The 26887-nt window shown below is 47.3% G+C and overlaps 1 protein-coding gene across 1 annotated transcript in view; it reads left to right on the top strand.

Annotated features, from left to right (window-relative positions):
- LOC144115179 (uncharacterized) overlaps positions 1–26887 on the top strand; it is a 180882-nt gene that overhangs the window by 129917 nt on the left and 24078 nt on the right. Inside the window, exons 3-4 of the mRNA XM_077649422.1 lie at positions 7691–7831; positions 22843–24760. Of these exons, the coding sequence (XP_077505548.1) occupies positions 7691–7831; positions 22843–24760 (2059 nt within the window). The remainder of the gene's footprint in view (positions 1–7690; positions 7832–22842; positions 24761–26887) is intronic.

Below are 26887 nucleotides of genomic sequence, written 5' to 3'. Positions count from 1 at the left end.
CTGCTTGTCGTTCTTCGCGTCGCGCGGCTGTCTTGGCAAGGGGTATTGGAAAGGGGAAGTGAGAATGTCGTTATAATGCCTTCCTAAATGCAGTACACTCTGCCCGCGCTCCGGTTTTCAGACGCGTTATGGGACCGTGTTTCTCTTCACCGGTAACAGCACGGGTTTTCATCCAAGCACTTATGGGCAGTAACAAGTGAAAAAAGAAAAAGTGTGTCAAATCGTTGGTTTTGTGCGTAGTGAGGAGACGACGTTCGCGGGACGCTAACGAGTTGACACGACTGTAGTTTCCTTTGACATTTCGCTGCCAAAAGCCCCGCTGTCCCCGCGTGGGCGCCCGTTTTCCTCCACGCCTTACAACAATCCCCCCGACATTGTACACAGCAGCTGGCTCGTGGCGACAGCTGTGACGCCTAATGGGCACCCGGCCATTTCGCCCTGACTTGGCCTCGTGGGAAAACTCGTAAGGTCGCATTGTGCGCTTCGGACTCCGCTACGAGTGGGCGCGAAACGGGCGGCTCACCGTTATTTTGCCGCCTTCGCCATTATGAACGAAATGAGCACGCGGCGACACCGGCCGAAGTAGGCGCGCGTCCCAGGATGCGGGTGCCCTGGCCGCGGCTTTTGTCCACGCGTTGCCGAGCCGCGGCGTGCTCCCTGAGTGGCGCGTCCGCAGGCTGAGCGAGCGCACGGGCGTTCCGCCGTCTCCCGAGCCTTTTGTGCGTGATCGCTGTTCCAGGCGGCTTCTGTGCGAGCGCCTGTCGGCGCACAGTGGCTGATTCTCGTCCACCGCACTGGGCCAAGGGGAAGGGGCGGGACACGTGTATGCTCTCTTGGGAACCCAGCGGAGGCTGCTCCGTGAAAGGAATCGCGCCACTGCTGTTAAGGATGACGCTGAGTGTGCCTTGGGCCAGGGGAGAATTTATGGGTCGCTCGGTTCTGGAGCGATCCCATTTGAACCATCTTGGGCTTTTTTCTTTCTAGGAAAGTGGGCTTCAGCATGGTTTTCTGATGCAAAATTTCTCGCTTAAATTCCCCCATGCCTGGGGCACCGCGGCTCAATTTTTTTGACAGGAGCGTGAATTGAAGTAGCAGGCCGTTCGGTGACATGGAGTAAGTTAGTCACCTATTCAGTGCTGTGCAGTGGTCCACAAACACGCTTATCAGCGGCGAATTTGGTTCCGTGCGCCAGCGCCTTTCTCATGTGTGCCGAGTAGGTTGCGCGAGATGTTGCTCAAGCACACCTACAACGCGAATGAGTATGACGCTGATCACAGCAGTCCGCACCTCAGGCGTAATGAACGCATTAAGGCATTTCTTTTGTCCGCTTTCTGCTGTAAGACGAGACGGGCAGTCCACGACATGACTGAAACCTGTGGATGCTGAGGCCATGCACACTTCTGTAATTTTATTTGCACTGTGCGGCATTTCTTAGAGACGCGGGGTCGCTACTCCCCAGTGATTATAGGCAGCTCTTTACTTGCACTGCGCTTGTTTATGTTTGAATGCCACCTGTCCAAAAGCGCCAGCGTTCACCGTACAAATACACGACAGGTGCTCTTGAACGCTTGTCTCCCATGATAAGGTTCGTCGCCTCGGTGGCTCATTTCTTTATGGCGCTCCGCTGCCGGCCCGAAAGACGCGGGTTCGATCCCGGTCGCATTTCGATGGAGGCGAAATGCTAAAGGCCTGTGTACTGTGCGATGTCAGTGCACGTTAAGAGCACCAGGTGGTCGAAATTTCCGGAGGCCTCCACTACGGCGTCTTTCATAGTCTGAGTCGCCTTGACACGTTAAACCCCCTTAAAAGCAAACCATGACAAGGTTCCTTTCGAAACCGTCCCGTAAGACCCGCACGCAAGCGGCACAGCGCTACGTTAGGTTATGTGCATGCGCACTCGGTTTAAGTCTCTATCCTGCTCACCTCATTTTCTCTCGGCGTGATGTGTGCAAAGCCGTGCGAAACAGGTTAGTAAGGCGATATATCCTTTAATGGCTCATACTCGCGTCCGTTCGCTACAATTTAGGTCACGTGACTTCGTGGTGTCACGTGATCTCTCTGCCACGCTCGCGCCAGCTGCTCTGTGGCGAAATGAATTCAAGAGCGGCAAATTCAAATTTGTGGAGTGAGTTGCAAACGGCTGTCGCCGTCCCGCAGTGAAGAGATATCTAAGTGCCTGCAGCGAATTTTTCAGACACCGAAACAACCGGAGCCGTCGCTTACTGCGCACCCCACGTTCCTGGTGGCACTTGGGGTGCTGCGCCTCTCGGATCCTGTTTGACAGGCGTCCCGCTCTCCCCCGGCTGCGTGGCTTCGCTGTCCTTCCTTAGTGATGGGCACTGAAGCTTCGCTCGCGTGGGGCTGGCATCGTGCGGCGGTTGGGTGCAGCTGACGTTCGAGAAGCGCCGCCACACACGCGCTCCGAGGGCACTTAAAATATCGGTCTCGGCCCATTCTTACGCACTCGTAACCCTACACTTAGAAAAAGCTGAGTCTTATCTTCCGTGCAGAAAAGGACTAGGGTGTACAGAGCGATGCTTGCGTACTAGCTCTATTCGTGCAAAGACAATAGGTCTCCGCTCCACACGCTGTCGTCACGAAGAGTCGCCGACGTCCGTTGCAGCGTTTGGACTGTGTCCTTGTGTGGTGGAAGAATCCTGCGTTCGTCGGGGTGGTCTTGAAGGCAGTGGCAACACTTACCTGTCAAAGACATGGGCTTTTGATTTTCTTTTCGTTAATCACGCATCTTTTAAATGCAGGCACCACTTTTTTTTAGTTGCTTTTCGAGCCGAAAGATATGTATTGGTCCCACGCATGGTGCTTTCATGTGTTCCATTTCTCGGCTTGGAACTACCGCCGTGGTGGCACTAAAGTCATTTTTGTGGCAATATGGGTCAGCAACCACTTCTAAACGAATTACTATTGGCAGAGGTGGTTCGCGCGCGATTTATTTTTATGCCCACGTTGGCGTCTGTCTATTTAGTTATTTATTTATTTTTAATTTAGGGGAAGCAGAATACCGGAGAAGCGGCTCGCGATTTATCTGGCGAGTTATCTTGCACGTTACTTTATTATGGCGGATGTGCTAGGCCGTCTTTAACAAACAGAAAGCCCAACAAATTTGCTGTCCTTTTCGATGCGCTTTCCATTTTTCGTTCTCTTTTGTTCGTCCTTTTCTTTGCCTCCTGTTTGTCTTCAGCTTCCTCCGTGATTTGTCGCACAGTGGGAGTGGCGGCCCGGTTGGCCGCATTTTTGGCAGCCACACATTCGCCGGCGCACGACCTGATGTTCTGCTCAGGCACGAAAATACTTTTATCACAATATTGGTGAGCACAGGTGAAAGCACAATTAATGGCGCCATTCCCAATGCTGTTGTGGCGCGGTGGTTTTGAACCCGTAAGTCAGCGCGTTCGTGCCCGCTTTTTACTAATACTTTTTCTTGCTTTCGTTTAACAAAGCATTAACAGTACGAAAATTCTGTCGTTTATTCTTTGGAGTGTCTTCTTATTCAGTTTCGATTTTGAGATGCTTTAGAGCCAAAATCGCCGTTTACACGACTCAGTCGATGTCAATTTTTTTTTCTCTTCACCTCCACCATGATCATCAGCAGTAGCCTGACTAGGTCCACTGCAGGACAAAGACCTCTCTCATGTCTGTCCAATTAACCCTATCCAATAATTATCTGCACTAAAATAAGTTGTCATTTCCCTCAGGATGCGCGTTATCATTTAGATTGCATCCTGAGATCTTTGGGAGCCAAATTCGCCGTTTAAAATCCTTTGAGACGAGGTAGAAGGCAAAACCGGAAGTTGATGCACGGTACCGTTGCGCGTGACTCAAGATCGCGTGCCGGCGGATGTCCAGATTTGTTTGGTGCCGCCGCGGTTCGCGTGGCCGAAGGTGGCCGACCGCGAAGAGGAAGAGGCGACGGCCGCGTGCCGCGTGCCGCTGGCAGCCGCCCGTTTGCAGGAGCCAGGTCGTTTGGGCTGTTCGCTGTGCTAATCTCCCCCATGTATCCCGCCAGCTTCTCAAAGTCTCCGCACCGTCGCTTTTCCTGGGCGACTCCGGCTACCGTTTGCGGCAAAACGGTGAGCGCTAGGCAAGTGGTGCCTTGCATCCTCCCTCCGTGGCCTGTTTTCTTGCCGCTGCACCTCTTAGCTGTTGCGGACAGGTGGCACTTCTGCCGTCTGGATGTCCTCTCTAGCTGCTGTAGCGGTCGCGCGGGAACTAGCCTCAGTACGCGGGCGCGGATTCATATCGCGAAGCTCGCTTCGGTGCATCGCTTTGGTGTGAGTGGAGAAGCGCTCCCGCAGGGTTAAGGTTAACTCTAGGCTCAGTGTTGTGGTGCACCCTTGTGTTTAAACAAGAGAAGTCACTATTTTCTGCCAGCTCGTCAATGGAATTTCTTTGCCCACTTGAGCGTACTTTTCTTCTTTTTTTTGTTGGGGAATGCTTTTTTTTTGTTTGGGGAATGAAATTGTCTGAATAGTTCAGCCTGGCAGCTACGTTAGTCGTTAAGTGATGCTTTGACAGCACTCTTTCTCTTACATTTCCTTTTCGCGCAGCATGCTCTACACGGTGTGTCTTTTTTCTTAAGGCTTTCGATTAAGTTTGAACATGTTTTCGCGCTGTTCTCTCTAGGCTGTTACTGGCTACGTCTGTTCTGTTTCAGAAGCATTTTCGCGGGGAATTGTCGCGTTTCACGCCGCCTAGCCTGTGTTGTGTTGTTGCTTTTGGTATTTTTGAGGAATCTAGAAGACGCATGTTGGTCAAGCGCAGAGTTGGTCCTTTGTCAACCCTGTGGAACTGTTTCTTGTTCTTTTGTAGTATCGAGTTTTAATAATTGTCGTACTAAGTGCGGCTACACAAATGACAGCCGAGTCGCCGTGTGGAAGCCCTGCGAAACATCAGTCGGAACTTGCCTGCGCGCCCACTTTATTCCGCGGCACATGTGCCCAGTGCTCACGACTCGTATGGCGTAGAGCTTCGAGGAGAATTTAACTGTACACGTGAGCACATACGTAAAAAGGAGAGCAAGCGACTGATGCCTAGCTGGGGTGCCTCGAAGCCCGCGCCATCGTTTACCACCGCGCGATAATTTCTTGTCATTTCATGGGTTCCATTCGCGAATTATGGTACCCCGAAGTGCGCACATCTTGGCACGAACGAAGCCTTTGCTCGCCTTCAGCTTTTTTTTTTTTTAAGCTGAGGCGTTAGCGGTCATTCAACCTCCGTTATAAATCAGGTCATTTTTTAGGGAATTTTTCTGCGAATCTCTGATGTCTACATCTCAGTTGGGCAACCAACCAGAGAACAGAATGACCGAGAAAGTCTTTGAAGAAGGAAATATTAGAAGACTGTGGCTGCGCTAGCCCGCATGCACCTAAGGGCGTTGATTGCGCTGCCCAAGTCGTGCCATGAATTAAACGCAGCGCTGCAGCGGCAGAGCAGGCGTTTCGCACATGCTTAATGTAAAACAAAGCGAGTTGCTGCTCCAGATGAAATACCCACTTATCGGGGCGAGGACCAGTGGACGCAAGTAAAGCTGGGACAGTATTTTGTAACCTTTGATTTTGTTCTCGTTGCATTTGATACTCTGCCATTCTTCGCTGCTACCGGTGACTGCGGCCCTGGAGTATCACGTCACGCTGGCCGTGGCAGAAACACAAAGCATGACGGCACGTTTTACAAGCCTTGCTTGATTTTTCAGCTCTAATCCCGTTTCGAAAAAGGAACTATGCGATGTCTGTGCGACGAATTGGGGCCGGACTGGATGCGGCTGCGTTAGGGCGACTGCCGGCGATGCCGTGACCAGAGCGGCCGTTCCTGTGATTACTTTTGTTTCCCCAGCTCATGTTGCTTTTGTCACGACGAAATGAAAAGGAAGCGAAATGAAACGTTACTAGATATGGCCCCCTTGTTACATTGAAGGAGTGCAGACAGCAAGTTTTCAGGTGCTGTCCTTTTTGCCGATAACTATGCGCAGGTCCGTCCTTAGGCACGGCGGAACGGGAGTAGGTGTGCCAGTTTGCTTTTTTAAGGACTTATTACTGCTCTAGTTTTTATCATTAAGGAGTGCAAGCAATACAACAGCGGAGCAAAACCGCACCATGTTGTCTTCAGTCTTGTTTGCGCTCTTCGGTGATGAATGCCTGCAAACTTGGCGATGTCACGCTAGCTTTGATTTGCTTCAAGGCTTACGGTTTTCACAGGCTATGACGTCAGAGCACAGAACCGCCTCAAGTCATGTGCACTTAAAAAAGGGACTATACAATAAATTAATTGGCATTACGTAAAGCAGACGAGAGATAGGCGTTTCATCACTCGTCACCCCAACGCAAGAATTTTTAAGCGAGCATCAATAACAACGAATATATAGACGATTAAAAATTACGCTCCTCCTCTCCCCCCTCAAATCGTACACGCGGGGAACCAGACAAAAATAAAACAGCTCTGGGACTGGGTCCCGCCCATGAATACGTCATCCGCTGACGTTCCTTCTGCAACTTCCGGTTGTCGCTCCTAGCACCCCAGCAGCGGCGTCGGCGGCGTGATTACGGCGCGCGTTCTTTGCTTGTCGTCTGTTGTAGTTAGCAGTAATGGACCCGGACCTTGAGGCGCGACTGCTCGCTCTTACGGCCGCGATGGGCATCGAGCTGTATGCGTTCACGCCGTACCGGCTGAACGCCAGCGACGACACTAGCGACTCGGCGAACCACTGCGAGTGGCTCCGGAACTCCAGGCAGGAGGAGGCGGCAGAGGAAAATTGAAGCCATATGCGCGAAGGCAATGCCCTAGCTCGCGCTTGGCCGAGAGGGTCACGCGGGGGCACGAGCAGACGATTTTCACGGCTACCGGAAGTGTGCCCGTGACGTCTTGGCTGCCGTGGCTCCTGCGAATGACAGCGTTTTGTGGCCCTGTGACGTCATGGGTATAGTGACGTCTTTTTTCACGATTTTAGTTTCAAAATTGGTCACTACGAGCAAGAATTTATAATAAATTGCCGGCTTAGTTTCGAAGACTCATACTTGGTGTGAATGCTTCTTAGGATCATTTATAAGCATTTAAAACATTTACAAGCGACTTTTTGTTCATTGCATGGTCCCTTTAAGAAGCAGTGGCGCTTTTGTAGCTGTGTCGTCCGCTGCGAGTGCATTCGAGTTGTAGCCATTCTGTGGTTCGCAGCAGACTAGTCGTTGTCGTAACTGAAAGTCGATTGTGTCGAGCTCGCTGCTGGACTAGTGAACTCAGTGGCGGTGGTAACTTGTGGAGGAAGCTCAGTGCTTGTATCTGTGGCGAAAAGCGAACACTGACGCAGACATCCGAAATATCGTGGAGCTTTCTGAAGCAGCAGATTCTCGTTTATTCAACCCTTGTGCACAGTGTCATCGATAATGCATTGGCACATTTATAAGCGGACGCATTGCCCTACACTGGTGAACTTGAGAGGTTGTGCGGGCAGGAACGCGCTCGGAGTTTCGGTCACCTTGTGCCTGTTGTGTTGCGCCTCGATGCTCCTCAGAACCTTGGGTGTAGGTCTTCGCTGTTGACGCATTCAAGATCTGGATGTCTGGGTTTCTGAATGCCCAGGCGGGTGCCAAAGGTTTCTTTTGCGCAGTCAATGGCGGCGGTCGGAGTACCAATGGCAGAAATCTGCAATTTTGCTCTTTTTTTCCCCTTGTTTGCGCAGCACCCCGACGGTGGCATGGATGACCCATACGAAGCCAGCGAGGCTGGCTGCGGCTCGGCAGCCAGGAGCCTGGCCTCGGGGGTTCCGGGCCCCATCTTCTTTCTGATCAAGGAGCAAGCCAAATCCCTTCTCGCAATTAAGGTGCGTATACGATGCCGGGCCATCACGTTTTTATATCGGTGTATGCGTAGGGGCTGCATTTTATAGGTCGTATTAAGGGACTAGCGTCTAGATGTCTTGTGACTTCAGCGGTGCTGCGAGGTACCCTTGACGCTGCTGGCGCTTCGCAGATGTGCAAAATACCAGGGGCTGCTGTCCTTAACCTATTCGCTCTTGCAAACTACTACGGCAACATCCCGCGGCTTTGAGATAGCGAGCTGCTGATAGGTTCCCGTGGCGTGGTCGATCGGAGTGCTTTGAATGATGAAGATATGCTTTAGAAATGGGAATATTTTATATATGGGCCATGGGCAGTGAAACCCGACGTCCAGAAAAAGGGGCGTCCCGAAACCCTTCTGATCACGCAAAGAAAATAAAATTTCTTCCGTAGATGCGGGGAATAGAACCCAGGGCTTTCAAATTGCAAAAGCGAGAGCGCAACCCGTAGGCCACAAACCCGCGTTCCTTCTTTGCAAACAATGGTGAACCTAGTATTTGGGTTGCCTTATGACTGTATGCTAATGAGTATGTATGTGATTAGAAAGGAGCAGAAAATAAAGAAAAACAAAAAGAATTTTTTGTTTTCAAAGCACGTAAGTAGTCTTAAGCGTCCTCCATAATGTTTAGTATTGCGTGATGTGCGAAGCAATAGACTTCAGAAGTGTGATGAAAATGAAAATTATGATGAAAATGAAAATTATGATGAAAATGGGTAGGAGGTGTGGCACGTGAGCAATATCTGCAGATTTTATTTTGGAACAATTAATTTTAGATTAAAATATGCAACAAAGATCACATCTGAAAGAGAGCATGTTTTCATGAAAAAAGACAGCGGAGTACCAACTGAAATACTGCCTAGCCTTCCCCCTTGAATACCTCTTGGTATGAGCCTGCCTTAATTTTGATGCATTTATGCCCTACACAAGGTGCAAAATGCTATTTGGAGCCATAGCAAAAGGCTAAGAAAAGTAGACAATTTAATTCGTAATGTTAACTGGAGTTCCTTTTTAGATTTAGATCACATCAGCTTATATAGAAACTATTGAAGTGAACTAAATCTGTTAACATCAAAATAAGGAGACCAGATAAGAAGTGGATAACTCATGAGATAGCAGAGTTGTGCTGTGCGAAAGACAAAGCGTGGCAAAAATGTAGGAAGCTACCTGAAGATAAAGCTTTAAGAGATGAATATCGCACATTGCGGAACCGGGTAACTGCGAAAATGCGACTGGCGAAAAGCTCCTTTTATGCACGACAGTTTTCACTGAACAAACATGACGGAAAGAAAACGTGCCAAATTGCCAATGAACTGATGGGTAGACAGAAAAAGACTTCCATTGATGAAGCAGTAAAGAAGAATTTTCCAAAGGAGAACATGAAAATGCTCTGCGATAAATTTAATGATATATTTATAAACACAACAAAAAAGTTGCGAAATATAGCAGTCAGGTCTGTGCCACATCGACCGAAACGGCCATGTGTGCATACCGCATATCTGCCACTGATAACAGTTGACGAGCTATGGAGCATTATATGCAGAATGAAGCAGTTCAAGCCACCGGGATGTGATGGCATTTGTCTAAGAGATCTTTGCAGAAATTTTGACGTTTTGAAAGAAGTGCTTATGAACATACTGAATGGTGTATTCGAAACTGGTGATATACCTCAAGAACTTAAAATATCTGTTGTCAGGCCGATCTACAAACACGGGAAGAAAGGTGATTGTACAAATTATAGGCCAATCGCAATACTTTCATCAATAGCAGCACATATTATGAAAAAGCATTTTGCATATGTTATGGAATCATTCTGTGAAAAATACTCTTTGATCAATGCTGCGCAATTTGGCTTCACAAGGAATAGAAGTACGACTAAACTTCTTGAAGAATTTTCTGACTGTGTTTACAATGCACTAGAAAATAATCGCATTGTGTTAGCCTTATTTCTGGACTTAACTAAGGCATTTGACACGATAGACCATGCGCTACTACTCGAAAAATTAAGCTCACTTGGTTTTCGCGGTCACTTTAACAAGTTTTTTGTCAATTATTTTACAGATAGGTTGCAGTGTGTGATGCTTGATAATACACACGGAGATTTAAAAAATGTTAAATTCGGTGTACCTCAAGGAAGTACACTTGGCCCACTGCTTTTTAACTTATATGCATCTGATTTGGGTTTATTATAGCTTAAGTCAAACATTTTTCAATACGCTGACGACACAGCTCTAGCACTTGAAGCTACTGATTATCGTGCAGGCGTGGAATCATTTCAAACAGATATATGTGGAGTGTTTGACTGGTTCTCGCAAAATTTCATTTTTTTAAACGTTAACAAAACAAAACCCCCATAAAATTGTTATTTTAAACCAACCACTGTACCTTCACTCATCCCATTGTTACCAGTGTAATTTTAACGCTATGCAAATGGAAAGAACAGTTCTCTACCTGGGCATCCACTTTGACCAACACCTCACATTGAGCGACCACATCGGCTTTCTCTCTAGAAAGATAAGGGCCATTGCGGCTATGATGTATCACCTTTGTGGCAAATCTCCGCTTCATCTTAGACGATTGATGTATACAGCATTAGTAGAACCTGTTTTAAAGTACGGCATTACTGTATATGGTACCTGCTCCGAATACAAGAAAGAAGCATTAAATGTTATCCTAAAAAGAATAGAATACGCCACCAGACTACACTCGGTTGACATGAAAGGGAAATACAATGAGTTAGGCATCCTTCAGATTCATGAACTCTTCCACTTTGTTCTGTTAACGCGGTATTATTATTCAAATGAATATAAGACTCCCGTAAAAAAAAGATGTCACCTTGAGAAAAACGGAACGTTCTGTTAAGCCACGGGTTTATACAAACTATGGTAAAAAGATGCGCAATTATTATGTACCAGCTGTATTTAATAAAATTCCCAATGATCTATGTTTTGCAAATAACAAGCGTAGGATGATGATGGACATAAGAAATTGGTGTGCAAATGTATTGCCATGTGTATAGCTTGAGTTGTTTCATATGTGCTATTTGGTGTTCAGTCTTTTTTGTCTGTGTTAGCATGACTGTTTAGAAAAGAAATGTATTCATACAAAGTTATTTCTCCACCTGCTGCCTGATCAGCCGACAAGCAAAATGTGCCTAGGCATATCAGAGTGTATGAATATGTACGCATACAGAAGAATAAATTTTGATTTGATTTGATATCATTTACAGCTGTCCAAGGACTGTGAGCATAATAAAAAAGTGAACATGATCAAGGGATTAAAATTGTTTTGAAGAGCAAATGCGAGATCTCTGCAGTATTAACCTTACCTGTTATTGAAAGAGTATAGACATTTAATTTTGGTGGCATGTTTTCTTCTCTACAATGATGCAGAAGACACTACTATGCATGAATCACCAGGTGGTATAATTTACAAGTTAATTTTTCCTTCATGCGGTTTTTGTTTCAACAGCTGAACAATGAATGTGACGTTAAACTGCTTATAGGTCACGTGAAGAATGAAAAAACAGCATATCGCTGACATTCGTTGTCATTCCGGCTGTTGAGATCAGCTGCCTTTAGCATTGCAGCAAATTAAAATGACAAAGAAGTGATTATGTCGTAGTTTTTTCATGTCTCCCGTGACCTATAAGCATGCTTTGATGTCACAGTCATCATTCGGCTGTTGAAACAGAAACAGCATGAGAAAGAAATGCGGTCATAAATTATTTAGCGGTCGTACCAGAATATCATATGGTATTATACATGGAATTATTGTATCCATGTATAATAATGCCTTATGCATCATTACAAAGCAGAAAACATTCCCCCATACCTTAGATGTCTGTACTCCATTAAGCAGCAGGAATAAGAGCAAGGCAAAATACAAGAATGAGCAAAACAAAAAGTATAATATTCATTTCTACTCTGCGTGACTAAAAATCATCTCATGAGAATGCAAATTTCAAGGAGTGCTTAATATCTGATACTGAGCAGTAATGACCCAGTTAACCATCACGTATATTACTGTTTACAAAAGTGGGCGAATTGGTTGTCCTTTCCGTTCTGACCGGTTTGCACTGCCTTCTATTAACCACAAAAAAAACTGTACACGAAATCCGTGACTGCCCAACAAAAGGACTGGCTTCTTTTATTACATATATGTCACTTGTCTTTTCCTGCACTGCTTTGCATGTACAGCTTGGTCCACCCATAGGGAATAGAGAGCGGTCAGAATAGGACGCTTTAGAGTTGGCTGTTTGACGACCCTTGTTAGGTGACAACTTAAGCTGTGAATCTCATCTGTTACAGCCCCCTTTCTTCACTGAACTGCTGCTGCCAACATGCAAATAATTTTACACCTATGCACATGCTTTCCTGAGCTGTTTAAGTGTTGTCTGGATTCACAATAGGTAGGTTGCTTCTAACAATCTAAGAGATCATCAGAAGCAGGCTGCCAAATTCATTTCTCAAGAAAGGTATGATGTGCTGTAGTAATTAAGTGAACAAAAATAAAAATGAGAAGAAAAGCCATATCCGGTTTAGAGGAGAAACAAAACAAATATTTTGAAAACTAATCTGTTTCATGATCCTTGCTTTCTTTTATAATTAATAGTAAGGAGGATAAATGTGCTGGGATATTAACAACCAACTCAAAGCACACACATGAAATATGCAAACGCTTGATATGATGTTTGCCTTTCTAACCATGCTGGTGTAAACATGTTTAGTTTGTAATTCAGATGTTTTAATTGATTGCATTATTCTGAAAATGAAAATTGGCAACAGGAGGCAGTTCATGCCGGCACTTCCAGCTATTATTTGGATATGATCTTCATTGTGCATATCCCACAGTAAAATAATTCAGTTGCATACACAGCAGTATTTTCTATCATAAAATGTGCTGATGACTTGCAGTAAGCCGATGATGTGACTTGGTTGGCAGATTATGAGGTGCGTCGTTCTTGTCTGTGCAGAGATGAGGAGGTATCAGGTATGCGTAACCCATGCTTGCCTGTCTGAAGTACCCAGATGTCTGCGTATAGGCCAAAGAAAAAAAAATCTCTCAGTGAGGCCGAGCACACAACTGCTTTCACACTAATGCAAACAGATGCAACAATCAGATCAACATGTTTAAGCAGTAGCGCTCTGGTTATCTAGCTTTGAAAAGATTGCTAACAGCACTATGCAGAAAGTATGACTTCAAAATAAATGCAATGTACCCTTAGAAAAGAAGTGTAAACACACCATCCAGCTCTGACTGATACCCCTGCCATATTGAACAATTTCATGACCATGAATAGTACTATTACATTAGCCTGTGAAGATATTCTTCTGATACATAAAATATTTATTGCTATTATAATGCATGTCATTCACAGTCACTTGTTCTTAGAGAATTAATTCACCTTCTGTGTTTTACAAGTGACCGGCTAATTGCAGGAAGAAAATTAGGGCCAGTGAAAACTGTGAGAACAGCTCTCACTGAACCTTCATAGCTGATAGGCAGCACAGAGCATCCACATCTGGGCCTCTCAGACTGGTGCCTCAAACACAGTAATTGCACTTACTAAACATCTGACAAGACAATGATGCCGTCGACCCCCTTTGTTAAGGAGGAGAGCACTTCATCAATTCTGATCCTGTTCCATTTAGAAAACTCGCTTTATTGCTCCAATAACGCTGGGTTGAAATAGTTTTAAAAAATAGTAGGTGTATTAACAATGTAAAATTAGTGTTCAAACTGCTACCTCCCAAATAATCCTTTGCCTGCATTTAAATGACTCCTTTCAGTTACAGGCACATTAAAAACTCACGATATCCTAGCGCTCTGGTAGTGAGATCAGTAAAGCATTGTTTCAGTTGCTGCAGAAAAGCACTGAAATTACAGCCAGGCAAATGAACCAGCACCAATACCACAGACATGACGAAACACAATGTAAAGTAGTTAACTTTTTACGGTACGACACTACAGCGCGAGTGGAAGCTCCAATTACTCATCTCGGCGAAATTTAATTGTCAGTACTTCTCTCATTGAAGAACTCTGGCGAAACTGCACGTGTCACCATTGCACACATAAGGTCCTTTGAAACAAAATTATTTAAAAGCACAGTCGAAAAAACATTATGCGCAGTTTGCGATGGTACAGCCCAATGTGTGCAATTACAAAAACGAAAGCATTCCCAGCGACAAGTTGGAAGGTGTAAAGGTGCGTTACTATTTTTTTTCTTTCTAGAGGTTCATTACTGCAGCAGTTCGAAGTATGCTTGAAATGCCAAAAAAATAAGCCAATCAACCAAATTCAGTGCCCATAAAATGCTTAATGCTCTCTGTGAGCGAACAACGCCGGAAAGGAATTCAGAAAAGTTATTTTCGTGGCGAAAGTCATCGGCAATATTTCTTGTGCATTTGACGTTCGCAACTCAGACAGCTGCAGCTACATCGTCATTCCACTTCCAGGCACTGAACGGCTGTGCACTGTGCGCATTTGTAACGTGGAATAGGCAGGCCATGTTTTGTTGAGCTTGGAATTATACCCTGTGCACACACGCACATACAAACACAAGCACGAAAAACTAAACGCCGAGAACCACTGCCACTGAGAAGCATACGTCGTTCCAACACAGTGCATTCCACGCGCTGGTCCCATTCATCGCAATAGTGAGGGCAAGTATACCATGAGATAAAAAACATGCAACTATACTCCATATCGGAACTTCTTCGCTGCAGAGAAGTTATAGGTGCGAAGCGATGGTTTCCATGGCTGTGTGACTGGCTCGTGGTCACGTGAAAACAGCGCACTTGCGGAAGCCGCTGCGTTGAACTCGAACTTCTACTGCACTCCCAAGAACTTGTCAGAGAACACCCAGCAGCATTTACAGCGCTTCACGCACCCCACCACAACATTTTGAGAGAAAATTTCACATTCTTAAGCAATCCCGCCAGGTTGTTCTTTCTTCCACGTTGTTGCCGGCGTTGTCACGGCGTGGGGCAAGGCGCAATACGACGTCTTCCGATATCTTCAGAACAACCGCTTCAGAAGGTCTTTCGAAGCGCACAAGTCGCACACCAATTTTTTAACACATTCAGAGAACCACAGCACGAAAATTCCACGCAAGGCGCACCACGGAACGCAACGTTACTATACAAAAACAACGCCCGAAATGCAACCCGGCAACAAAAAGAACATGGCGCCGCAGCTGGCGACTTTGGGGATTGGACTGGATTGCTTCGACTGGCTTTTTTTCCCGCGGCACCTGGCGGGAGTTTCGGTTTCTTTCGGAACCGGTTACTCTTGGGAGCGAAAATTCCCTTTGCGCGGCAGGACTCATAATTAGGAGCAGTGCTCGCATGCCATTGGGCCTCTTTCCTGTAGCGGCCGCCCAACTGCATGTTTCCTATGGTGGAAAGGAATGCGCTGGGTGTGGCCATTATAAGCCGCTCCACAATAGCTTCTTGGGCTTGCTTGAGGGAATTGTCAGTGTTGGCTTCGCGTCTAGCCACAGATGTGATTGACAAGCTTGTGGACATTCCTTTCACACAGTACTTTGGCAGCGATGTTCACCAGTGACAGTGTCCATAGGAAATACATGGGAACTTTCAGAAGCTGTAGCGTGTCTAAAAATGGTTCGATTTTCATGAGGTCTGTGGCAGCGTTTCCTTTCCTTCTGTAATGAATGGAGGAAATGTTGCAGACAGATATTATTAAGTTTTATTTTTTTTTACAAATCAGAGGTAAATATCCAGAAAAATTGCACATTTAGATATGTCGCTCTTTCATGTCATCTCGTGAAAAAACAGCCAAATATGAGAATTTCGTCCGCAAAATTTCTTTCCCTTTTCTTTCTTCATTGTCAAGCCGCAATTTTCATTCACATCGAGCGTAGTATTTGCGTTTTACAGGCTCTGAAAGTGGTGTATGTATTTTCTGCGGGGATTTGAAATTCTCGCCAAATTTAACTAGCGCGACGTGGCTCAATCTGACGACAGAATATTTCATCGCTACTACACTCTACCACCAGCCTCTTGGTTGTCTGTGTTCATGCGCGCAGGTTTTTACTCAGAACTTGGACGGGCCTGAGCTCTTTCTTTTTTTCTTGCTTGGGCTGTATTCGGAAAGGATTTCTGCGTTTATTTTTTGCTCGAGCTCTTGGGGCGGAAAGGAAGTGGAATGCAAGGCCACACCCAAAAGTGCCCCCCCCCCCCCCCCCCCACCTTTCCCCTCCCGGCAGCCACACAATAAGGCATTGTTAGTGCCAAAACACAGGATGGGGGCTCCCTATTCAGGACAGTGTCGGACAACAGCATTGTTCCTTGCCCAGCGCAAGCGCGCAGTGACCCAGGTGTCGATACAAGTCAAGAATGAAGCTGTGAATATTCCTCATAGGAGGGCCTCGAGCCGATAGCGGCCGACGCTTAGGTCAACCCACACGCCTGGTTGTTTGAAAACCGGTACTGGTACGCACACCAAGCCGGGAGTCGACGGGTCGGGTCCAGTCATTTCCGCCGCAAGGGGTAGGCGACTCAACTCGACACTGAACCGATGTTTTTGTAAACGCTGTTGGTTCCAAAAGTAGGGTTATTGAGAGGGAAGGGGATAAATGCGAACTTGCTTTCCACATGCGCCGTCGCACCTCCGGTACAGCGATGGCGTGCCTCAATCTTGGAGGCTGCTACTGCTTGCTCGATGCTTGGTGTCGCTACAGCTGAATTGTTGTCGAATCGCTAAAATCGAGTTCGTGTAAACACGCAGCGGTTGAGTTGGATTGACTATGCTCAACCGTACCCCTGAATCGACCCGACGCTATCGGGTTCATATAAACGGGGCTAATGGCGTAGACTGATTGTCATGACGTAGCCATTAACCTCCTTTCACTGAGGCACTTGCCAATCACCTGCGATTTCACGCTATACTCGCGGACAATTATCTATGGGCCATGGCAGTGCAACAGCCCACATCAAGGGGAGAAAGGACCGTCTCCTTCCTTTTCCTGCTCAGCCCCTCCTGCACTGCAACTGCGACATCATGAGAACCGGTCGAAGCCAACGTTCGGCTTTGGCTCCGAGCTAGTGAAACCAGAATGTGTCGGATCGTCATCGAAACATCGGTTCTCTAACGAATCTTTGGTCGAGCGTCGCTCTTATTCCCCAATTCTCCTCGCGACCAGGCATATCTCTGCTAGAATGTTCGCGTTATCAGTGCAGGTGCTGTCCACTGTACGCGGGTAAGCATGGTTGCACCTTATGTGCAGAAAGGAGCTCGCGGATTTCCGAGCCCCCTAGTCCAGAATTGACATCTCTGTGGTGTAAATAACGTGATGTCAATTGTTCATGGCCTAACTGGCAAAATCATCCAGTTTTGCTTCTGAAGCGGTTTCGCATGTGTCAAGCGTTCCCCAACCGTCTTTATTCTCCCAATTAGAGACGCCTCGGTATGCGCCACACCTAGTCGCACCTCTTGCACTACCCTTCCGAAAGTCGCACATTTCAATCAGAAAAACGCTCGGAAGGGGCGCTATATAAATACATATATAAAATATATAATACATAAAAGTATATAATATATAAAGTATATAAAAACATAAAAAGGCAGAGCTCATAATGAGACTTTTTCGGATACCATAGTAGGTGTGGAATTTTCGCTTTCAAACCCCAGACGTCATGACAATTTAGGTGCGCTGCCGTATTTGAGTTCAGAAAGAGAACACGCGGTTGGCGTGGCAGCAGTGGTCATCTTCTATTAAATTGCAGTTTTTGTTATTTTTAACAATAAACCACTACTAGCAACTTTGTCCAGAACAGTTGGTAGTCGCTTGCGCAATGACGAAATTCGCGTTCAAAGTCGCCACGAATAGCAACAGGATCTCAGTGCTTTTGCAAACCACACATCTCACCCTTTTACCCAAGTCTGATTTGTTCCATGGTGAAATTATAAGCAGTGAAGGAGACATGAAGCGAATTATTTCAGCAGTAATTTAGTTACTGACGTGATTATCGCCCATAAATAAACTGAAGAATTCGGCGACGCCGATAGCCACAAACGTGCTCGGTAGTCATCGAAGAGAAACCTTCAAGATAAGGCGCGAAAAACAACTACAACAACCAAGAATAATGTTGAAATAGTTGCGCCTGGCTGCATTCCTTCTAGATAACGCTGATCGCATCTCGCATAACAAAGTGATATTCCCGCGCGCCAACGGTTTTGAACTCAAACAAACAAGTAGTACAACAGTTTCGCGGCACTCCTTTTGTCAACGAAGCATCGGCCGGATGCTTAAACAAAAAGTAAGGTCAACAGGAGCAAAGACAATGCAAAATAAACACTGGCAGCGTAAATAATCAGAGCGCAAAAAGCTTCTCACAGAGGCCGCGTCGTCGAATCGGCGTCCACACTCGTACACGGTCACCAGGCTTGTATTGCGTGTGGCGACGGAGGAATACGTGGAATACGGAATAGCCGGCCAAAGTGCAGAAGGGGAGGTGTTCCCAAGGTGTGTGAAAAGATGGCTCACACTCATCTGTTCTGGCTAGGCTAAACCAACACTGCTTCTAAATACAGGCTATATACCCCACCCTATCATTGTAAATGTATTTTCGCAGAAAAGATGCGAGGGAGCTTAGGGGGACCCAAACCGGAAAACGCTCTTTTCCTTGTGGCAGCTGAGTAGCGGGTTACTGGAAAAAGGTCCATTCTGTGACCACCACCCCTTGAGACGGGTTATTCTTTTGTGCTTCGGTCTCCCTGCTTTGGCAGGATATACACAGAAAGTTCTCGGCCCTACTTTTTGTTCGCGGAAGAACTAATACTTTCGTGTCGCGGTCGAGGAGGTGTCGCGGTAGAATTTACACACCTGGAGGGGTAATAGAAGTTCCCTCTTTTTTGTGGTACTTAAGTGCTGCCATCTATCGACAGAAAAATTTCAAATCTGAGTTGCCTCGTAGCTGGTGAGCCCTCGTAATGTGCTTGATCCCTACACAATGTCTTGAGAACGATACTGCATGTTCTCGCTTAGGGCCGGGGCGTGCTGGGACGACGCGGGAATCTGCGTGGGCATATGGCCCTTAAATTGCAAAACTCTCAAAGTCAGCTTCTCTTTGCAACAGAACTGGTGCCTTTACCATTCAGGCCAAGCCTGTTTTAGGGACAGATCGGGTGCAGCGCTGGAGAAATATATTGTCCAAAAAATGTCGCGCGCCTTTCGTGCACGCGCTTCTGGCTTGTGTTGTTGCGGCGATAAAGGGATTAGGCGAAGCTCTGCCAAGATAGTTATGCCCAGGTGAAATGCACCCTCAACATGCTGCAATCGCGACGGAATGGTGAAACGCAGCTTTGCCAGTCCTCAGCGCTGCACCGAACTCCTGCCTCTAGGCCTGGCCGCTAAGCCGTGGTAGAAGCGTTTTTGCTCTGCAGGAAACGTGACTTGCGAAGTTTTGGAACTGCTCTGCTAATACTGCACCGAATGATCTCGTGCAGTGCGTCATGTGCTTGGTCGACAAACACCGTTCGTGGTAGAACACGTGCGCAATGTTTATGCTATACACAGGACGTTACCTTAAAAGATCATTTTTTCGCCGGAGGAAAAATAGTAAAACTTATGCAGACAAAATTCAACACGAGCTCGAAAAATGGTGAATGCAGTAACTTCGGCGATGAACAAGGCTACTCCTATTCGCGCACATTAGCCAGTAGTGAGAGCTGATTATATTTTGCCGTTCATCCAGGAAAAATATTCGTTTACAGATATTTGTTTGCTTTATTTATCCCGTTTCCGGATATTTCAAGCGATCGTAATTGCAGTGAGGTTTTTTTGTACTCTATGAAGGAAACGAATACATATATGAGCTGCTGAGTTCTGCCGAATTCTTTCTCAAGGTCACTGGTTGATTCAGTGGTGCCTTTTGAAAATATAATGCTATATGTTTGCATTGAATTATTTCCAGCGTGCTCGGGTGCAGTTTGTTTTAAAATTTTACCGCGAACTGATACAGTGAAGACAGTGAACAATCTCTCTAAAATTTGGCTCATAAAGACGTCTTACCGAGCGACTTAATAGATGACTGCGAATGGAACGAATTCATTCAGCGAAGACACGAAACAAGATTTCTAAAACAGACTCACTATGAAGTCTTATGGAGACAATTCTATTGAATTTGTTCTCAGTGCGAATGGCGCGAGTTCATATAGCGAATGCACACAACAAGCTCTATAAAATTTGACTCATTATAAAGTCTCACGGAGGCAATTCTATTGAAACTGTTTCGACTCAGAACTGAGAGAGTTCATATAGCGAATGCACGAAACAAGCTCTATAAAATTAGACTTTTGAAGTCTAGCTTTGCGAGCATGTTCTGTAGAATCTGTTTTGTCTCAGAACAGAGAGAGTTCGTAAAAAAGGCACGAAACAAGCTCTATAAAATTCGACTCAAATCCTTACAGAGCAAATTTTATTGAATTTGTTTCTACTACGAATGGAGCGAGTTCATATAGCGAAGGCACAAACAAGCTCTATAAAATTCGACTCATGATGAAGTCTTACATAGGCAATTCTATAGAATTTGTTTTGACTGTGAACGGAGCGAGTTCGTATAATGAAGGCACAAAACACGTTCTATAAAATTCGACTGATTATTAAGTCTTAAAGAGGCAATTCTATAGAATTTGTTTTGACTGCGAACGGAGCGAGTTAGTATAGTGAAGGCACAAAACAAGTTCTATAAAATTTGGCTCATTATGAACTTTTATTGAGCCAGTTCTATAGAATCTCTGTTGACTGCATACAAAGCTAGATTTTATAGTAAGGTCTCGTTAAATATCAATATATTAATTAATGAGCTGGCTCGATAGGCTCCCTATACAAGTTGTGGGGTTAATTTGGGGAGATAAATAGTTTCTCCCCGCTTAATCGTGGCTGACACGGTTCAAAGCCGCCCGGACTCCACCCCGTGATCGCGTACGCTACCGAGCGCACGCCAACCACGGCGGGCCTTGCTCTGAGGGAACAAAAGAATGACACATTGGCGGACACAAAGAAGCGTTTATTGCTACAGCAACAATAACTCCAGCTAGCAACAAGATATGCTAATGATTCGAGGTCGTCCGACTCACCAGCAAGGTTCCGAGAGAATGTTCGCCCACGCTAGGGCAAGCGATACTCCGACAGCCAGACGGGACGAGATACAGGAGCGAGTCTCCCCGTCGCTTCCTCGCCCCGCTGGCGAAGAGCGGAGCCGCGAGCGACACGTCCGTTTGCACCGACGATCCCAGCCCAACCGCCTCATGCCCTCTCCCGCGCGTTGGCTGCGAGCAGTCTCTCGCGCTGCGACGCTGGCGACCTCTCTTGCTAGTTGATCTAACTGACAACGGAATGTGTTCTTCCTCCAGGCGAGGCGGCTGCTGCATGGTGCCTCGCGGGAAAGCAAACACGGGACTGCAGGGCAGGTCCCCACAAAGTTCGAAAGAAACTCGATATTCATTTTTGTAATGGGATCAAAGCATTCGTGCTCATAGTTTTCTGAATACGTCCATCGTAGAGGATAAATTTCAGGCCACCGCAGGTGCACGAAAGCAGTTCAGTTCAGTGCTTAAAAACTGACGATGTGAAATATATTGGTGATATTTTGTGGCGGACATTTGCAGAAAAACTTTTTTCTTGTCTTGCATGCGGTTGTGTGTTATGGTTGTGGTCGAGCTGAAGTCTATGCGCATAGTTAGCAGGGTGAGTCAAAGAAGAGGGCCCCAACCAACCCGCGCCAGTAATGCATCACGGGCAATTCATGCAGACAGCAAAATCTTGGCTGTCTGGCTCCTCTGAGACTGCAAAATGCGGACATGGCTCGAATTTCAGTTGTAGTAAAACACGCTAAAGGGCAAGTTGGTGCCTAACTTGTAGAAGATGAAGCGCGAGGAAGAACAGCACGCTGTCGAAAGAAGAAAATGTTGCGCGTCTCCCGTTTTTTTTCGTCCTCGACTTTGTGCTGTCCCTTTATTTTGCGCTTCGTCTTTACAAGCTTCACAGTTGCATTTCCATTTCTCCCGCGTGATCCACAAAGTGGGTGAACATCCGCAAAAGGTCGACTACTGACGTTCGTTTACGCGCTCATGGTGCTTTTTATGTCTATCGCTGGTCGGAAGCATATACCGGTCTCTAATTTTCGGCTGCTCAATCAAACTCGGTGATCCTTCCACTGCCGCTGCAAACAGTAGTATGCAGTGCCTCTAGTATGACTGCTGGCTTCTAGCCCACTCCTTTTTATGAAAGGGAGAGCGCTAGAAGAAAGTTTTCTTCCTTTTTTACTCCCATATATGCGTATTCATGCTCAGAGTGCAGGCAAACTAGCCGCTATGCTTTGCACAACAGCAGCGCGCAGTAAATAATATTAAACATACCGCGGAAACGCACCGCGAAAAAAAAGAATATCCACCCAAAATATTTCAATTGAATGTGTCGTGCTTTACTGTGCTGAGTTTAGTGCATGCGATAAAATTGTATTTTTTGGGGCACTTTCACGCATATTTCGAGCCATGGACACTCTAGCGTAGTTTCTAATAATTTCATTATGGGTTACTGTAGCCTATTTAGACGCTTAATCTAACATGAAAGGTGACTATAGCGTTCAGAAGCCTCGTTTGCCTCTAAAGGCCCACGCGTTTTCAGCGACGCTATCGCCGCCTCATCTGCCATGTCATTTGGCCGCGCCACGTGTTGGAGATCGAACGAGCGAATGAATTTGCTCATTGAGACGAGTACTAAGAAGCTCTAACATAAATTATGGCAGCTGTTCCAGTCTCTCGTGTATGGCCTACGACGATTTCGCGAAAATTTCAGCCGATGTAGTTAAAGCACTTGCTCATGCCATGGGAACCTGTTAATATCTCAGTAATGCGTTCAGATTATTACGGCTTTTCACTGAAGATGTCCTGATACATTTAAAGAATTTCATCAAAGCAATTTTTCAGTATTCTAATTTTGTTTTGTTTTTTTTCTCGTTCACTTGACAGGAACTGCAGGACAGAGTTCACGCGCTAGAAGGCTTCCGGAATGACATCTTCTTCGCAGTTCAGGATATCCAGCAGACGATGGAAAGCAGCTCGGACCGGCCGCCCCAAGTCAGGCTGTTGTCGTCCATCAAAGAGCCTTCCAAGCCTGTGTCCGAGTGTCGAGGTGAGACTCGTGCGCCCTCGGGCGGTCCAGAGTCAAAGTCGTGGACTGTGAATGCCAAGCCCCGGCGGCACAAAGACGAGACTTTGATGACAACGGTGTGTGGCCGTGCCAGAGCCAAAGGTGCAGGTGTCGGTAGTGGCGAGCCCGGTCAGGGCGTCGTTGCCAAGCCTACTACGGTTGCTAGTCTTTCGTCCAAAGGGGATACCGCCTCCGCCATCTTGGAGAGCGACAAGCAGGACAGCGGACTCGATTCTGACTGCCGCGAACACGGCTCGCGCGAGTCCACGCTCGCTCCCAAGGACGAGCTGCTCTCGCTGCTGGACATAATCGACGAGCGCAGCGTCCAGCTCAAGGAGCGAGTTCGCCAGATGGAGAAGGCCACGGGCTGGGACTCTGCGCGGCAGGGCAGCCGCAGTGAGGTGCTGGAGTTCCACGAGAAAGAGCTGCAGGCGCGGCTGAACCAGATTGAGGTGGAACGGACCAAGCACCGCATGGTGGTGCGCCAGCTGCAGGCCACCATCCACCGCATGGAGGGCGAGAAGATCGCCTGCGAGGAGAAGCTGCAGGCCTCGCTCTCCGAGAGGAAGGAGCTCGAGAAGAAGGTGCACAGCCTGCACATGCAGTACGTGCGCGGAGGCCCCAGCTCGCTGCCGCTTGCCAAGCCTGAGGCCTCCGGGGCGTGGCCGTCGACGAGCCTGCACAGCCTGGGCGCCCAGAAGCTGGCCGGAGAATGCGCCCAGGGCATAACATCGGAGGAGGGCAAGGCCAAGGTCTCCACTATTCTCAAGGAGTCCAGCCCCCTCGAGCTGAAGAAGCTGCTCTTGCTCTACACCTTGGAGAACCAGGCTCTACGAGAGAAGGCGAATGAGGTCGAGCAGCATTGGTTCACTAAGCTCTCCGAGTGGAAGGCAAGTGAGGCCTCTCTGCGAACTGACATCAAGAACCTGATCCAACAGCGCGAAGAATACCTGCATGCGCTGAGGAGGTACCAAAGAGACATGGCAGTCTTGCAGGCCAAGTATAAGGAGTTGGAGATGACTGTGTGGGCGCTGGACAACCCCGAAGACCAGAGAGCTTACCGGCGAGGTGAGGATCTGCCGCCTGACGGAAACCGCTTTCTGTGCCCCGCTGAGCCGGGTTCGTCGCGATCTTGCTACGGGAACGTTTCTTGCAAAGACTCCAGCAGCAAGGCGCAAAGTCTGCCTCCTGTGCTGCTGAATCAGGCGAAGAACACCCCTTTGCTATCGCGAAGGGGAGCCTACGCTACCGAGTTCAGGCGCAATTCGCTTGCAGAGAACTCTCTGGAAGAAGCCGGCTTCAGCAACGAAGACATGGCCTACGAGCTAGTTGATCCCAGACACCAGAAACCTACAGCTTTCAGCGAGTCGCAAGTGCCTCAGACGCAGAAAACATTCTGGCAAGATCGGCGCCTTGGAGCAGCAGTGATGCCAAGCGAAGCAGTCCGCCTCATGAATCTCGAGGACGACCGTGAAGAGGGGGCCAAGTCTGGTCCACAGTCGAACATTGAGATGATCTGCAACGAGTTCGACCCGCTGTCCGAAGCCGAGAGACAGTGCGCGAGTAAGCCATTGGACTTTGAAGATTCACTGGATCTCTCCATTCCCTTGAAGCCTATCAGAGTCAGCGCAGTGAACGCATCCAAGCCGAGCCGCAGCTCTGTGAACATGAACTATCTTACGCCAGCAAGTGGCAGCTCGAAGATAACTCTGGACCAGCACAGGACTTTTGGAAAGAGTAAAAACTAGCCGTGTGGGGCACCTCTTGTGTGTAGGCATCGAGTGCCGATTCCGCAATATCATGTGTGATGTCTTTTCGCTTCAGTGTTTTCGCATGCTGCTGGGGTATCGTATGACGCGCGCTTTGGTGGCTGTTGTAATTACGATATGCCTGAGCAGATGTCATCAATGCGTGCGTGGAGCACTTTTTCTGTATATATGTATCATAGTGTGTGAAGCGTGTAGTTAAGAAATTTTAAATCTGCCACGTGTCCCCTGTTCCAGCTATGTTTTGCGTGGAGGCAGAAACGAATTTGACCAAGCTTTTTAGACAAATATTCGAAATAACGCTGTAACAGAACAGTGCACCACCAACATAATTGCATAATTGCGGTAAGCTAACTTTGTGTCGTCAGGAGCGATAGTCTGCGCTTCGTTCGAACATCAAACATGCGCTCGATGCTTAGTTTTCCATAGGCGTTGCAGTTAAGGTGCCGTGACGTTTTTCTACACGTTTCTGTAGCCGTGATTCTTTGCACATACTGGGTAGCAATGTTCCTTATTGATCAAGGCTCTGTCTGCAGGGTAGCACTTTGGCACTGAAACCAACTGCAGCGTTGCATCTGTGCATTGAATCAGCGCCGCTCCTCCTGTACACTGACCTAGCCTGAGCTTCGCCTCGTTTAAACCGCACCCGTTTGGAGGCTTATTGCATAGCAATATGCGCCTATTTCCGATCTTCGGCGTGCCACAGCTGCCCTTGGTAATGTCCCCCGCCTCGAGTCCGCGTGCCACCAGGTCCTGTCATTTGCCCTTTCGTGTCAAGCACATCCTGCATCATTGCAACTCTCGGCTTGTTGGTGCGTTCAGCGTTCAAAATTGAGCCAGTGCCCTTAAGTTTAAAGGGTGGGGGGGGGGGGGGGGGGGGGGGGGAGTTTTGGCAAGGAAATGTGTGCAGAACTGCGGCCGTGCAACACCACCAACAGAGAGCTGCATAATTGTGGTAAGCTAACTGTGTGTAGTGAGGAGCGATTGTCTGCTCTTCATTTGAACATCAAACATGCCCTCGATGCTTAGTTTGCCATAGTCGTTGCAGTTAAGGTGCCGTGACATTTTTCTACACGTTTTTGTAGCCAGAAGCACAGGACATTTGGAAAGACAAAGCTAGACGTGTGGCGCACCTCGTGTGTTTAGGCATCGAGTGCCGATTCCGCAATATCATGTCTGATGTCTTTTCGCTTCAGTGTTTGCGCATGTTGGTTTGCCGCACTCGGGCATCGAACTGGGCACTTCTGACGAGTGCGAAGTGCATAGTTTGCTCGCGGCTGTCGTTGGCACTGCTAGCACTCGAGGTGGCCGGCGGACACTCTTCCCGTAAGCTACGTGTCGAATACTTCTTTAAATCAGAAAGAGCTTAGACCGCTGCTTAGTCTTGCACAACCGAAGGAAGATATAACCACTACAATGGCCTTGGCCATAATCGACTCCGTGCGGAAGAGGCGGGGGTTATTTCTCGGCGGTCTTGGTTCCTTAAAGACACCCGCTTTTTGTATTTTTTGTGGTGCTGATCTGCTCGTATCTGATGTGCAGTGCAAGGAGTTCAGAAATGCGTAGCAGATTTCGCCTTACTTAATCTGCTAACGGAAAGGTACAAGTTGTGCCCGGGACGACGCTTCAGTGCAATTTTCGTTAGGGTGGCTTAATGCAAGCTATTCGGGAGGCAGCAGTGTTGGGTATCAAGGTACCCTAATTGGGACCATTTTTCTTCGTATTGGATGAAACGTTCCCAGGCTGCAGCATTCTGTGTGCGGCAAGTTCACCGGACATTACTTCTCAAGCAGCTGAAACTTTTTTAACGTTCCATCGTTGCAGTCCAAACGACGGCCCAAGTTTTTTTCTTTTGTTTTTGTAACTTGCATCTTTCAGCCACATTATTCTGTGACGGCCCCTTTTCGGAGAGACGTTTTCGAGAGCATATCAACTTATGTACCGTGCCTTCTTTCAAGACCGTGTTTGCGCAGCTGCAAGTTGCGCTGCGCGTATTCTTTTTAAGTCACTGTTGTTCCCGACGTTCCAAGTGCAATTTCGCTGTCAAAATTAATCCTGCCATGCATTGACGATAGTCCGCGTGCCTTGATGCGGTGTG

Source organism: Amblyomma americanum, chromosome 1 (genome assembly GCF_052857255.1).
Source record: "Amblyomma americanum isolate KBUSLIRL-KWMA chromosome 1, ASM5285725v1, whole genome shotgun sequence".
Lineage (NCBI taxonomy): Eukaryota > Metazoa > Arthropoda > Arachnida > Ixodida > Ixodidae > Amblyomma > Amblyomma americanum.
This window is presented reverse-complemented; position numbering and strand designations above follow the sequence as displayed.